This window comes from Leopardus geoffroyi, chromosome B1 (genome assembly GCF_018350155.1).
Source record: "Leopardus geoffroyi isolate Oge1 chromosome B1, O.geoffroyi_Oge1_pat1.0, whole genome shotgun sequence".
NCBI classification, from domain to species: Eukaryota; Metazoa; Chordata; class Mammalia; order Carnivora; family Felidae; genus Leopardus; species Leopardus geoffroyi.
Genome location: NC_059327.1, coordinates 130,216,966 through 130,233,217, shown reverse-complemented (window position 1 = coordinate 130,233,217; position 16,252 = coordinate 130,216,966). Strand labels below are relative to the sequence as shown.

At 33.9% G+C, this 16,252-nt stretch overlaps 1 protein-coding gene across 4 annotated transcripts in view; it reads left to right on the top strand.

Moving 5' to 3' along the window:
• CCSER1 (coiled-coil serine rich protein 1) overlaps positions 1-16,252 on the top strand; it is a 1,315,617-nt gene that overhangs the window by 514,624 nt on the left and 784,741 nt on the right. For all 4 annotated transcript variants that reach the window (XM_045472859.1, XM_045472868.1, XM_045472871.1 and 1 more), the window contains exon 7: positions 6,454-6,531. In XM_045472859.1, the coding sequence (XP_045328815.1) occupies positions 6,454-6,531 (78 nt within the window). The remainder of the gene's footprint in view (positions 1-6,453; positions 6,532-16,252) is intronic.

Genomic DNA, 16,252 nt, shown 5'->3' with positions numbered 1-16,252 from the left:
TAGAAGCTTAAAGAAGATGTGACATTCAAAGTATCAACATTCTTTTCTGGTTTAATAAGTATTAATGAATGATGTCTCTTATCCTTTAATCTCTCCATTTCTTTAGTGACAGTATATTGAGTTAAAGCCTTCAACTGTGCACTTTGGTCATTAACAGTTCAGCAGTGTCAGTTGAGAGTGATTAGATTTTCTAGCCAAACATTTTAAGCACTGTTTATAGTAACAAATAATATACTATTCCCCTAAATTGTGGTCTGAAATTTAACCTGAGAGAAATTCGTTATTATTGCAACAATATGTTTCTTTCATTATTTCGGTAAGAACACCTGCAATAATTTGTAAACCCTACTCTGTTCATTTTCTGGATTTTTTAAAATAGAAATACTGTTTTAATGTACTTCTATTTTGTTTTTTGTTGTTGTTGTTTCTGTTTTAAAGGTTTTTTTAAATTTATTTTTGAGAGAGAGAGAGAGTGTGTGTGTGTGTGTGAGAGAGAACGGGAGAGGAACAGAGAGAGTGTGAGGGAGAGAATCTGGATCAAGTTCTGAACTGTCAGCACAGAGCCCAAAACAGGGCTCAGTCTCACGAACTGTGAGATCATAACCTGAGCCGAAATCAAGAGGCAGATGCTCAACCAACTGAGCCACCCAGGCACCCCTACTTATATTTTGTATAGTTATTTTTGTACGTTTATTTTTTCCATCAGCAATAATCTCTAGTAATTCTGGCATCAATGTTGATAGTCAGTGTAGATACTAGATTGTTAGTCAGAGCTGGTACCAGATACGGGAGTCTGAAACTTGCATTGAGTCTGAAATTTGCTACTTCTGGCCTTTTTGTAAGTTATCCTTGATAATTCATATGTATATTTAAGAGTTATCTCATAGGACCCAAGGAAAGTTCTAGTCAGCCTCCTGCCATTGTTTTCCTCTTATGTCGCAGCTCTTAATATGCCACAGAGGCATGGTATTTACAGAACTTCTCTAGATGCTTAAATCATTTTTTATTCCATTGAGAAATTTGAACAAGAAGGTCATATTGCTCATCTGACCGCTTAGAATTTTATTTAAAACAGCTTTTTCCATTTCTACTTGCACCCTCTTTTTTCCTCAAAGATGAGTCAACTCATCAGTCTCCGAGATGATAGACACATTGCTTTTCTTGCCATTTCTATTATCCTTCCCACCTAAAACTTTACTTCTCTCTCCTTCTCCAGTTCCTCTGCCCAGGAAGTTCCATAATCGCCAATTCTGATGAGAGTCTCATGTATTAATTTAAAATTTTTGGTATGTTAGCAAAGATTTCTTCTCTTCCCTCCACAAACCCACAAGCAGATAATATCTCCATGTTTTTGCTTATTGTAATTAAACTATGTGAAGCTACTGTTAACTGTCAGATTCCCACCAAATGAGTGAATTGGCTAAATGCTTGAGGTAACTTGCTAAATACAAATTAAGTTTTGTGAAAGTATTTTGCTAGATTGTGTACAAGTATTAATGTTATTTGATGTTTCTAGTACAACAAGAAATTGCAAAAGCATTTTCAAAGATTAGAATACTAACTATGCTGTTTTTTGGTCAGATGTTTGAACTGAAAGTTTAGTAGCTGGAAACATAAGTAAAAAAATATATATTTGTGGACTTGAAGTTGAACAAGTTTTCTCAGGTGAATCACCAAAAGTATAAACCATAACAAAACAAACAAAAAGACAAATAAGATGGAAATCATTGGTTCTTTTGAAGACCGTATTAAGAAAACAAAGAAATAAGCCAGAAACCGTGTGAAAATATTTATAATACACATGTACAACAAATAATTTATATCCAAATAACCCAGTCAAAAAGAAAAATAGATGAAATAGTTTAACAGACTCTTCACAAAAAAGATATACTAATGGTCAACAAACACATGAAAGATGTTCAAAATCATTAGTTATCTATGGAAATGAAAGTTAAAACCACAGTGAGCTACCATTACACATCCCTTGAATGGCTAAAGTTAAAAAAAAAAAAAAGACTAATACTACCAATATTAGTGAGATACAATGCAAATTGAAGTGCAATGTTTTATAACCCCTTTAGAGAATATTTGTCAATTTGTTATGAAATCGGCATAATAATGGATATAAATTTACCACAGGACCCAGGCAATTTCACTGTTAGGTATTTATCCAAGAAAAGTGAAAATGTATGACCACAAAAAGATAGATAGATAGATAGATAGATAGATAGATAGATAGATAGATAGATAGATAGGGGCTCCTGGGTGGCTCAGTCGGTTAAGCGTCCGACTTCGGCTCAGGTCATGACCTCACAGTCCGTGAGTTCGAGCCCCGCATCGGGCTCTGGGCTGATGGCTCAGAGCCTGGAGCCTGTTTCAGATTCTGTGTCTCCCTCTCTCTCTGCCCCTCCCTGTTCATGCTCTGTCTCTCTCTGTCTCAAAAATAAATAAACGTTAAAAAAAAAAAAAGTAGATAGATATACGTACACACGCACACACAAATGTTCAGCATGGCTAATAGTTCCAGCCTGGAGACAACTCAAACTGTACCAACAGGTGATTGAATAGACAAATTGTGGTTTGCCCTTAAATACTACCTGACGTTTAAAAGGATGGATCCTGAAACATGCAACAGCATGACAGGTTGCATTTCAAAATCATTTTGCTGAATGAGAGGAACCGGGTGTAAAAGAGTTCATAAAGTACATTTCCATTTGTGACATTCTGAGGAAGGCAAAACTAACCTATAGAGATACAGCATATCAGTGTTGCCCAGGACCAGGAAAGGGGGTGCCATTTGAATGCAAAGGAGCATGAAGGAACAGTTTGAGGTGATGAAAATGTTCTAGATCTTGATTTTGTTAGTATACATTTGTCAAAAAGTCACATAACCACATTTAAAAGTTGCATTTTAGTATAGGTATGTTATACTTCAGTAAAGTTGATTTAAAGAAAAAGATGAATTGGAGGTGAGGGATGAGGTAGTTTGTGAAGTTAGGAGATTTATATAATGGAAACAGCAACAGCAGAGTGAGTAGTTTCTTCAAACCAAGATGAGTAGAAGGAATTCTGGAGAACAATATGCATGAGAAGAGGGTGATATTCACTAGAATATCTTTGATAGTCTCACAGGTCTTGTCTAGATTTTATTATTAAACTTATAGGTCACACTAAACATTAAGCCCAATTTGGAGAAAAAAAAAAGAACTTAGCATATATGCAGTAGAAATAGAAGGGTGAGGGAGGTCTACCAATTGGGGTGGACAAAACATTTTGAGTATAGGAAAAATATTAAGTTCATATTATTTAATCACCCTAGTGTTGGAAAGAAGCAAGTATCTATTGGACTTTGAACCAGAAAATCAGGTTTTTAGGACACTTGTTAGAATTAGGATAGATGTCTTATATCAAGAACATCTTGTGCATTCTGTACTGGGTCGGAAAGCCAAAGTGTGTTAAATGAGAATTAGGAGACTTTTGTTGTTGTTGTTGTTGGGATGATTTGTTTATTTTACAGAATAATTCTTCTGTATTCCAAAGATAGTCACTTTCACATTATTGAGAACCAGCCATTTCCAAAGGCTCTGAAATATATCAATAGCAGATGAAGCCATCATTCTAACAAAATATTTTATGAAGAAAATTGTGAATGAACATATAATGTTAGCTTTTAAAAACTTCAAAGTAACTTAGGAAATACTTTGTTAATTTGTATTTAGATATGCAATTGCATTGGTATTGCTATTATTAAATGAAGGAGTAAATTAATTAAAGTATGAAGTATGGATAAGATTTATATCTGTAGGGTTTATACCATAATATCAGATACAGTATCTAAAAGTGTAAGCAAATTGGAATGGCATCTAAATTACAGGTCACTTGACAATTAAGTGCAGTATGGCAGATGTTATATAAGATTGATTTGTATTTTTAAAACATTTTTCTCAAGATTCCCTAAGAGCAATAGAATTAAAGTGTCATACTATAAGATGGATTTGAAAGTTAAAGCAGGAACACAGTTTTCTCTAAGAATGACATTCAAAGAATCAAGGTTAGATGACGCAGATTTTGAAGTCTGCTTTCCAACAGTGCTTAGAATGACACATTTTATTTCTGGGAAGTTGTTGGAGACCTCAACCCTAAAAGAAGTTAACCATGAAGCTTGATTTTGGCATATGTTCTTATGGAAGTTCAAAAATCTTCCATCTGCAAAAATGTGATACAGGCGTTTAAATTTTCACAACTGAATGTCATCTTCTGTCTTTTGAATATATGATTTTTTAAGGGTGTGATACTTTAATATGCTTTGCAGAGTATCAATAGTTCAGGGAAATACCAGATAATTCAACTGTATATGACCTGTGTTCTATTACTTGCTTAATTTCTCATGAGAAATCTAATGAGAGAAACAGTTCATGAGTCTTGTTTTTTTCTAGTGCGGGGGAAAAAAAAGTTTCTTTTTTTTTTTTTTTTTTTTATTTTAGAATCCTGCAGTAAATTCATTCCTAAGAAAGCCTTTGTTTCTCCATTAACATCATATAATCAGATAGTGAAAGTCAGCATTTCAGAATATTCCCTGATTTTGATCAAATAATGGACAAGAAGCTCTGAATAAATTTAGAAATTAAGTCAGTAGTCAATTCACTTCAATTATCTAGTGTATATATTTTCCTGCTTCCTTCAATAGATTATTGTTCAGGTTTTTACCTAATACCCTCTGTTAGACATTTTAGGTCAATATGCAGTCTTACATCAATTTCTGAAGTAGGTGCAGTACATGGTGTATACTGAATATCTTGGTTCCTATGCTTATAGTTCTTACACATTGCTGCTGAACTAGAGTCAGAAATAATACCACTTGAAGGATATTTTAAATGTATCCAATTTATGGTACACCTGAATCATATGAATTGAAAATGATCTCATGAGTGGAAAGAGACTCTAAGAATTGTAATAGTTGCAGCATCTTGTCTTTGAACATGTTCTTTTTTGGAACTTAAGTCAGCCAAACTTGTATGCTTATTCCTGTATCACAATCAAAATTAATCTGTTCTTTTGCTTTAATCTTTACTACAAAATGTTCTGTATTTGAGTGCATGCACAGTTGGTAACCAAGCTGGAAAATGTTGCTGTGCATTCTTTTCAGTGTTTTATTTGCTTATCTACTTAAATGGAATAATTACCCTGAGAGAGTGAGTTAAGGGTATAGTAACATAACTTCTGTTGCTCCCTATTATCAGTATTTTTTCATTCTTTTAGAAAAAATAGTGATAAGCTTGGGGGGGCCTAAAAAAATTTCTTCTTATTTAAGAAATGTTAATTGATTACATTTTTACAAGACTAAAAGAACAACATTATCAACATTCCAATAATTCTCTTTTTGCATAAATCCTTTATTCAAACATTTTGTTTGTTTGTTTGTTTCTTTGTTTAGCAGTATATAAGAAAGATTGTAAAATTTCAGGGGCTATGAATATGGGAATTTAAAAATGTAATACTTCTTGATTTTGCTTTGCAGCTTGATGACAGATACTGTTTTCATAATGAATAAAAACTGGATACAATTATTTAAATCTTCATTAAATAAAAGTGAAAATACTTTTATTTATTTTTTTATTTTCATTTACATTTATTCATTTTTGAGAGACAGAGGGAGGCAGAGCACAAGTAGGGGAGGGGCTGAGAGTGAGGGAGACACAGAATCGGAAGCAGGCTCCAGGCTCTGAGCTGTCAGCATAGAGCCCAAAGTGGGGCTTGAACTCACAAACTGCGAGATCATGACCTGAGCCGAAGTCGGACACTTAACCGACTGAGCCACCCAGGTGCCCCAAAATGAAAATACTTTTTAAAATAACGTTTGAAAATCAGCCTGGAAGACATCAAATAGCAACATAGTAAATCATCACAGATATAGTGTAACTTTCAAAAAAAGGTAAAAATCTAAAGTAAGCAAATATACTTTCAGATACTGCCCTGGAACAAAAGATGATCATTGTATTTAATAAAATTTTCTTGGAATGTACATTAAGAAGTCATAATTAAACTAATTTTTTCAGATAACTATTTCTAAATGAGGAATGATTCAGTATATAATAATCATTCAGATTTTTCTACGCCCGTATTTAATTTATTTTTTTATATGAGGAGGGATTTGATTTTAAATTAGAAATAACAAAAATAACTACCCAAATGCATCTTTTTTTAATGTTGTTTATTTATTTTGAGAGAGAGCGTGCACTGCTTGAGCGTGTTCCATGAACCAGGGAGGGAGAGAGAGAGAATCCCAAGTAGGCTCCCTGGCTGTCAGCTCAGAGCCAGATGTGGGGGGTGGATCTCACAAACCATGAGATCATGACCTGAGCTGAAAGTAAGAGTCAGGGTCTTCAAATGACTGAGCCACCCAGAGGTCCGTCTAAAATGTATCTTTTTGATTAAATTGTGTTTTCCTTGCAGAGTGCCGATATGAGCCCAGCAAGTAGCACAGCTTCACTTCCTGTTAGTCCTCTTACTGAAGAGCCCTTGCCTTTCAAGGTAAAATAAATAAATGATTAATTAATTTAAAAAATTATGATATTTTTAGTATAATAAAATAGTTCATGGTTGAGATAAGGTGAACTGCTTTAATATAATGATCTAATTTCAAATGGTAAAATCTTTGTTTTTGTTCTGTTGTCATTTTGGTTGGTGAAGGAAAATCAAGGTTTGGAGTAAAAGTTCATACTTTATAGAACACATCATTGGCTTTGCATGTAACAAATAGGGATTTCTTTATAATAGTTTGATGTCACATGAATTAGAGGTTTCAAACCTTTTGCGTATCTTAATTTAAGCAATAGATTTAGAATGAATTCTTTCGCCCTCATTGAGTAGTTAAATTTTCATTTGCTGTTTAAATTTTCATTGATGACTCTAGGTCATAATTAATCAAATATGCAATTTTTACAAATAAAAATGAACAAAATCAAAAACTGAAATATGGAATCATTCCTCTGAACACAGTATATTTTAAAAATATTTAAGTAAATATGTAAATATGTAAAATATGTATGTTTTAAGCAGTATGGTTAGTAGAATTCTTCAGTTTGGGAGACTATATGCATTATAAGTGAGACATCATTTTCTCGTTTTGCTGTTTAAGATTTGATGTATCTCTTTAAACCAAAGCTTGCAGATCAGCTATTTTATGTTTGTTTCAAGGGTGTTTGAATTTCATCAAAATTGTTATAATGAAAGACAATCCTTAAGATCATGGCAAAAAACACTCGGAAGGTTGGGATTTTACACTTACATGCAATAGTTTCAGTTTAATTTGGTATAAAGACTGGTAGATGTACATTTTGGGATGTATTATGATTTTCATGATTTTTGGAATTTATCATAAAATGTTATTGTGTTTTTTTTCTTTTTCATGTGAAAAGTATAACTTACTCAACTTCATATTGCTTATACCTAGTACAGTGGCTGGCATTGATTTCCATACACTAAGTATTTGCTGTATTGTTAAAATGAAAATAATAGAAAGCTATGAATTTCATTGCGTGTTTTTTAGCTTTGTAATTATAGATGCTTTGTATCTTAATGATGGGCAATGATAATTAAAAGGTTTTATATCAGAGAATGGTTAAATACTGTTTAGTATTCTGATTACATTGTTTATTGAGAAATCTTTATTATTCTATGACAAAGAAGAAAATGCTAACACTTCAAAGTTTAGTGTCACTTAATGTTTCCATCTTATGGCATATGGGACAAATTTACAGAAGAATCATATCTTTAACAAGATTTTAATTGAATTCTCAAAGCATTACTAGAAACCATTTTCTCTTTTTAATATATTGATAATGACTATACTCCTTGAAAATTAATGTATTTTTTAATGGAGGTAAAAGAAAAGGCCAGATATATTCCAAAATGTGCTGACACAAAGCTAATATAAATATAATTATTTTAGTTAGTTTCTCGACTGCTTCTAAGAGATCAATAGTGTTCCCATGTTAATGCGTGTAAGTGGTTTTATAAGCAATTAAAACTTCTAAGTGCTTATAATATATAATATTAGCTTTTGGTAGCCAATGTAGTTATAATGCCTCTTAATTTACTTCTTTTGTGAAAGGAATATTATATGTATTATTTCATCATATATAAAAAACATCCTCTAATATTTAAAAGTGTCTAAAATTAGAGTTTGAAATTATGAAATAAAGCTCCTGCATTTGCTTATTCACCACTGTTCTCATCATTCCCTATTGTAGTCATGTCTGAGCATGAAAGCATTTGAGTGTATCCCTTCATAGAAAAAGATGTATGATATGCACAATTCTCTATGTACACTACAGTAAACTCACAGACTTCCCAGTCACACTCTTGATGCTGAGATATTTCTAGGATTCCAGGTTTACATGATTGTGCAGACAACTATTATGGGTATACATTTGAAAACAATAGGTAAATGTATAATCTCTGGTTTTGTTTTGTTTTTGTTTTTAATAAAGCATTCAGGGTTACATACACAAGCAGTCTGTTACCTACCACAACATCATTATAGAAGGGCCAAGGTATAACTAATTTTGCATGGGTGGGAATAATATTTTATCAAATAACCATAATAGAATTGTAAAATTTCAAGATCACTCATCTGAGAGTGTGATTTGAGAAAAGAGAGACAGAGAGAATAGGCTGCTTAACTGTAAATTACAATGTTTATGTTTCTTTTTATAGAATAACATTGAACCAAGTTGACATTAACTTTGATGTGTCCACTCCAGCCTATTCTACCTTTTTTCATCTGCCATTCTTGATTTCTCTGAACGATCTAATTACTTCCAATCTACCCTACCTCCTTTCTTGGCTCAGATAGATATTCCACACCGAATGCCTTGGGGTCGCCAAACAATACTGTTCTTTCATAAGATGATCCTTTTAATTTATTTGTAAGTACACAGTTATTAGCAGCCTCAGTCCATTCCCAGAACTAACAGTCTTGAAGCTGAAGGTGGCTCACTGCTAGTGACCCCTCCATAAGAGTACACTTTATTATGGGCCATGTTCCTTTTGTCAACCACACTTATTCTGTATTTAAAAATTTGTTCTCTAATGAAGTGTGATTGCTAGATTGTAGTTCCTTTTTTCTCCAAAAGAAAAGCATCTTTTCTTTAATTAGATATTTTAGCAAAAGGTATTATCCTCCCGTGTGCCTTTATTCTTACCCTGTGATAAATTCAATGGCCAGAAATGAATTCAACTCTATTTTTCTTTACACTCTGCTTCAAGAATGCACAAAGGCATTAAAGAATACCCTCCATTCATCAATCTTCAAATCCAAATATAAACACAGTTTACTCATTGCCATTCTTGGCCCATTAAGTGCTGCTTTTCTGTGATACTTGGGTTCCTGAAGTGTCTAATGAGATTGAATATCCAATGCCTAGAACATACAATACAGCCACCCTCTCTAAGGCCCAGCCACCTTCTCCAGGAGCTGACCCAGAGTGGTGCTGGTATATTTCCCAAGTCTCCTCTCCTTGTGAAATCCAAAATTCTTAGATTCCTTTTTTCCTCAGAAATCACCATTTAGTCTAGACTAGAGAAGTTCCCTTTTTTTTTCAAATTTCCCTTGGGGATTTTCCTCTTTTGTTTAATCAGCCAGGGCCTAAATCTTCTCAATGTACTTTTTAGAAACAGAATTGAGGAAAGTAATTGTCTGAACTGTCTGAAGATTTTTCTTACCTCACACAGACCTTACTTTGAGAAGCATAGAGCCACATTTTTGAACCAAACGTCAGAGAGATGGAATTACAGAAATAAATTAATGTCTTAAAAAATTAATCTTGTCATGCAGTGCTGGGATATTTTTTTTTTTAATTTTTTTTCAACTTTTATTTATTTTTGGGACAGAGAGAGACAGAGCATGAACGGGGGAGGGGCAGAGAGAGAGGGAGACACAGAATCGGAAACAGGCTCCAGGCTCCGAGCCATCAGCCCAGAGCCTGATGCGGGGCTCGAACTCACGGACCGCGAGATCGTGACCTGGCTGAAGTCGGACGCTTAACCGACTGCGCCACCCAGGCGCCCCGCAGTGCTGGGATATTAGGAGAAGAAATGATGCTAACTCCCTTTGACTTTAGAGCCTAAACTCAGGATTTAGTAACATGTAGTAATAAACATAATTTTTTCTCACTTATATAAATAGTGTATAGAAAAAAAAAATAGTCCCAGAAAATACACTTATCAACTATTTGGATGAATTATTCTTTAAATTTGTTTGTCTACAGTTTCTATAATGATCATTGATTTCTACTTTAAAAGCAATGTTTATTTTTAAGAGAGCAGAAAAGGAGAGTTGAGAACATTAGAGGCAATCTTAGTCTAGTTAGGAAATTACCTGGAATCAGATCTCAGTTCTGATACTTTCTAACTATATGACCTTGAGCCTGTTACCTGGTGTCTTGATTTTCCCATCTACCAAGTGGGAACAACAACAAATTTTTCTTCATTGCATTTTTATAACATTCAACAAGTTAATAAATAGAAAGTGTTTCAAATAATGCATAGTATGAAGTATATATATTAATGCATAGTATGAAGTATATATATTAACTATTATGTTTTGTAGAACAAATATTTCTAAGTTTAAGGTAAGAGGTTCTGTATTTTATAAATAACATGAAGCAGAATTATTTCCACTTAATCTCTTGTCCTTTATTTCCAAATGTGAGAGTAGTAACGTGCTTTGAACATAAATTCTTTACTTTGCTGAAGAATAGTATTTAATATTCATTTCTAGAAGTCATGCTATTTATTTTCTACCCTTGAGTATTCAGATAAACTCATATATCAGATTCCTTATATGAAAAATAATTAATGGAAATGCTCATTAATTATGAGGGAGAAGGAGTAAATACAATAATCTGTCTTAAGGGAAAAATGTTAAATATAATAACACATTACTTGGAAAAAAGAAATACATAATTAATGGTTCTGTAACCATAAAGATATATGGTATCTTTTTTTTTTTTTTAATCGAGAATGCACTGTAGTGTATTTTCTTTAATTTCCCAAACCACCATAAGAGGTAACCTGGTAACCTCCTAAATGCAAACTCTGCTGAAGGAACATTTTTCATCACATTGGATACTGGAAAAAAGACACATTGCAAACAAAGTACTGTTGATGTTTTACTCTTTGTCAGTATACCAAGTAGGCCAGTTTATTTTGTCTGACAACATAATGGAAAAGAACACATTTGGAGACTCCAGGAAGGAGGAGTCAGATAGTGGCATGACCTTCCCAACGTCATCTGTTGTATATCTTGCATATTTGGGATTGTGTGTGTGTTTATTGCTGTTGTTTCTCATTGAGTGAGTATAATGGCCTCTCTTATTGCTGGAAATTACTTTTTTTTCATGTCCCAAAAATAGCCCCAAATGGTATCTTCTGAATTTCTGCTAATTTTTTTTTTATTGTGTCATGGATTCCTTCCTTCCTTCCTTCCTTCCTTCCTTCCTTCCTTCCTTCCTTCCTTCCTTCGTTAGTGAATCAATTTACTGAGTTGTGCTTGATAATATTGTAGGCACTGGTGTTTCAATGCAGATAACACAGACTAAATTCCTGCTTTCATGGTATTTGGGTTCTAGTGAGGAGGGATAGACAATAAAAAAATAAATATATAATGTGTCAGATAGGGATGTTAAATACTATGATGAAGAATAAAGCAGGGTTTGGAGAATAGAAAGTAACTCTAAAGTATGATACTGTTTCAAAATGAATGGTCCAAGAAGGCCATTCTGATTCGGGAATATTTTAGCAGAGACCATAAGGAAGAAAGGGAGTACCACTTGTCTAGGGGAAGAGGCTTGAGAACAGTGCAAAAGCTATGCAGTGTAACTCTTGGCCTTTTCAGGATCAATAAGAGGGCCATGTGGTTGGAACAGAGTGAGTGAGGGGGCAAATAGTAAGAGATCAAGTCAGAGAGAAACTAGATCATGAAAGGCCTTTTAGGCTACAGTAAAGACTCAAGGTCTTGCTTTACATGAGATGGGAAACCATTAAAGTGTTTGCAAAAAAAGGAATGGCAGAGTTAGACTTTATTTTAAAACTATTACTTTGACTTTGGAGACATGGTAGAAGGACGTCAAGGCCCCTGTAGGTGAGAGATAATGGCAGCTTAAACTGGAGTAAAAGTTGAGAGGGTAATAAGCACTGGTGGGATTTTGGACATGTTTTGAATGTGAATCTGCAGGATTTAATGGTATAGATATCAAAAAAGATCAATGTCAAATATTATCCCTGATTCTATTTTCTCTACATCACTCTAGTTTTTTTTTTTTTTAATTTTTTTTTTTCAACGTTTATTTATTTTTGGGACAGAGAGAGACAGAGCATGAACGGGGGAGGGGCAGAGAGAGAGGGAGACACAGAATTGGAAACAGGCTCCAGGCTCTGAGCCATCAGCCCAGAGCCCGACGCGGGGCTCGAACTCCCGGACCGCGAGATCGTGACCTGGCTGAAGTCGGACGCTTAACCGACTGCGCCACCCAGGCGCCCCATACATCACTCTAGTTTTATTTATTTTGCTTTTTCTGATGTTTCAAATAAGTAGATATCATAATGTAAAGATTAATGAAATCTTATTTGTTTATTGTTTTGGTTTAATTATGTTAGTAGTAGTAAGGCAGATGGATTAAATAAGAGATGGCAAATAATGTCACTTTTACCGTGGCTAATATTCTATCTTTTAGGGAATACTAACTTCTAGTAATCTTTATTTTTCTTCCAGATAACTGAAAACCATACAAGTAAAGCTAGACTTATAATTTGAGGTAGATTCTAAGATCAATAGTTGTGGGACAGAAATATGATTCCTTGGTGTTTAGTGGAAGAAATAAGCAGGAAAAAAACTTTTTTTTCCAAAAGATAGCTGATAAATTTTGAAGACAAAATCACGCTGTGATTATATATTTAAGGAATGTGCTTATGATATAGTAATAATTTTAAATACAAAAAATAGCACCAAATGTTTTCCTAATGGTAATAAATTTTAAGAGACCTATTATTAATGTGCATGTTTTAAGCCATTATTTTTGATAACTTAAAAATAAAATGATTTATTTTCTTTCTTTCTTTCTTTCTTTCTTTCTTTCTTTCTTTTCTTTTCTTTTCTTTTCTTTTCTTTATTTTTAGGTATCTATTTCTGTGTAATAAAGCATTCAAAAGTTGGCAGCCTAAAATAATAATTTCTTATTGCTGTTTATGATTTTCCGGGTGGACTAAACTTACCTAGACAGTTCTTATTTGAGGTTTTACAAGTGGGTACAGTAAGAAGTAAGTGGATAATGGAGTTATCTGAAGGCTCAAGTGGAGTAGATACCCAAGATGACTCCTTATGGATTAACTTGAGTTTTCTCACAGCATTTCCCCACAATATTTTAGATTAGTTAGGTTTATTACATGAAAGCTGGCTTCCCCCATAATGAATGTTCTAAGAAGTGGAAGCTGCCAGGCCAATTATGGAAAAGACAAAGATACATACCGCTTTACCTCCACATCTTTCTTTTGGTTAAGCAGTCACATGGTGTGTCAGTGGTCCCTGAAGCTACCCCAGTATTCAGATGTTTATTAGAAGGACTCAAAATTCAGGGGCACCTGGGTGGCTCAGCCGGTTATGCGTCCAACTTTGGCTCAGGTCATGATCTCGTGGTTCGTGGATTCAAACCCCACAAAGGGCTGTGTGCTGACAGCTCAGAGCCTGGAGCCTACTTCAGATCCTGTTTCTCCCTCTCTTTCTGCCCCTCCCTTGCTATCTCTTTCTCTCTCCCTCTCTCTCAAAAATAAACATTAAAAAAAAAAAAAAAAAGGACTCACAGAATCCAGTATGTCGTCATAAAGAGCACACACACATTTCTCCCAGCAATGTATGTGGTAGTTCTACCCAAAAGCCCACTAGCAATTCAGCCTCCAAAGATTCACATAGGAACCCTGTACCTAGAGCAGAAATTCTAAACTTCTAGAAAGAAATCAGGTGTTAAGCATTAACAATATTGTTTATATAAATTACTTAGGCACAGTGAGCCACTCATTACTTTTTTTTATTATTGAAGTATAATTGACTTGCAGTGTTACTTTCAGGCATACAACAGGCACTCTTATTAATTATGGAAAGTTTGATATCAATATGGGGTGCTGGTTACCAGTCAGGTGCTCAGAAGCCAACCAGTGGCCAACCTTGAAAGTAAATCTTTCTAAGGATAGCATATTAGTTTGCTAGGGCTGCCATAACTAAATACCACAATTATGTGGATAAAAGAATTTTTAATATATTTTCTCACAGCTCTGAAGGTGATAATTTTATTTCTTTGTAAGTTTTTATTTTAATTTCTGTTAGCCAACATAGTGTGATGTTTTAGTGATTCAGCACTTCCATGTATCACCTGGTGCTCATCACAACAAGTGCACTCCTTAATACCCATCACCTGTTTAACCCAACCTCCCACCCAAGTCTCCTCTGTTAACCATCAGTTTGTCATCTATAATTAAGAGTATGTTTCTTGGTTTGTCACTCTTTCTTCCCCCTCTTGCTCATTTGTTTTGTTTCTTAAGTTCCACATATCAGTGAAATCATATGGTTTTTGTCTTTCTCTGACTGGCTTATTTTGCTTAGCATATGCTCTCTAGGTCCATCCATGTCACTGCGAATGCAAGATTTCATTCTTTTTTTATGGCTGAGTAATATGTGTATGTTTGTATATATATGTGTGTGTGTGTGTATGTATATGTATACATATATGTATGTATATGTGTATATATATATATATACATACACACACATATATTTATGTGTATACATATATGCACACACACACACACACATATATATATATATATATTTATATACACATATATATGTATACATAGACACTTGGGCCACTTCCATATCATGGCTGTTGTATATAATGCTGTTATAATCATAGGGGTGCATGTATCCCTTTGAATTAGTGCTTTTGTATTCTTTAGGAAAATACCCAATAATGTAATTGCTGGATCATAAGGTAATTCTGTTTTTAACTTCTTGAGGACCTCCATACTGTTTTCCACAGTGGCTACACCAATTTGCACTCCCATCAACAGTGCAAGAGTGTTCTTTTTTCTCCTCATCCTCTCCTGTTGTTTCTTGTATTATTGATTTCAGCTGTTCTGACAGGTATAATGTTCACTGTAGTTTATATTTGCATTTCCCTGATGGTAAGTGATGATGAACATCTTTTCATGTGCCTCTTGGCCATCTGTATGTCCCCTTTGGAGAAATGTCTGTTCATGTCTTCTGTCGATGTTTTAATTATTTGTTTTTTGGGTGTTGTTGAAGGCTGGATTTTAAGGTCAAGGTGCTGGTAGGGTTGGTTTTAGGTTAGGCTCTCTCCTTGGTTTGCAGATGGCCTTCACTCATTATGTTTTCACATGGCCTTTTCTCTGTCGATGCACTTCCTTGATATCCCTTGTCTTCTTATAGTGACACCAGCCATATTGAATTAGGTCTCATCCAAATGGCCTCATTTTAACTTAATCATCTCTTTAAAGACCTTATCTCCAAATATGGTTATGTTCTGAGGTACTGGGAATTGGAAGTTCAACATATGAATTTCAGGAAGACACAATTCACCCCATAACAGATAAACAGAATAAAGACTGCTATGTTAACTGTTTTTTGCATACAGGGCCAACTTGACTTAAGTGAAGGGAAAATAAACTGTATCTCTTGAAGGAGAATGACAAAAATGTATAGCAATTTTAATCAATTACACTGAATAAAAATGATGTGTGACAGTCTTTTATGTATCAGTTTTCAGCTCTGTTAAATTCTCAGTCAGGTGTAAGGAGTTTGGGCTTGAGGAAATGTAGAAGGAAATAGGAGATTTCCTTAAATGTTTACATATATTCACCAGTGTACTTATTTGAATATATTTTCCAATGCTATTTTAATTTCCATTAAATTGGGAACTTTACTCAATTGTCTCCATATTCGAATAAACTTAGAGTCCTTAAAATATTATGGTTGAGAATATCAAAGAATTATGGTGTTAGAGAAATAGTTACTGAATTCCTGATTATAAATACTGACAGTAAAATTTAAATTGAAGTAACAACTACCAAACAATACTCTCTACATTATATTATATAAATATACTGTACACATATTATTTTGTGTTAACTTTTTTCCTTCAAGTTCTGTCCAGATGCATTTTAAATGACTATTATACCT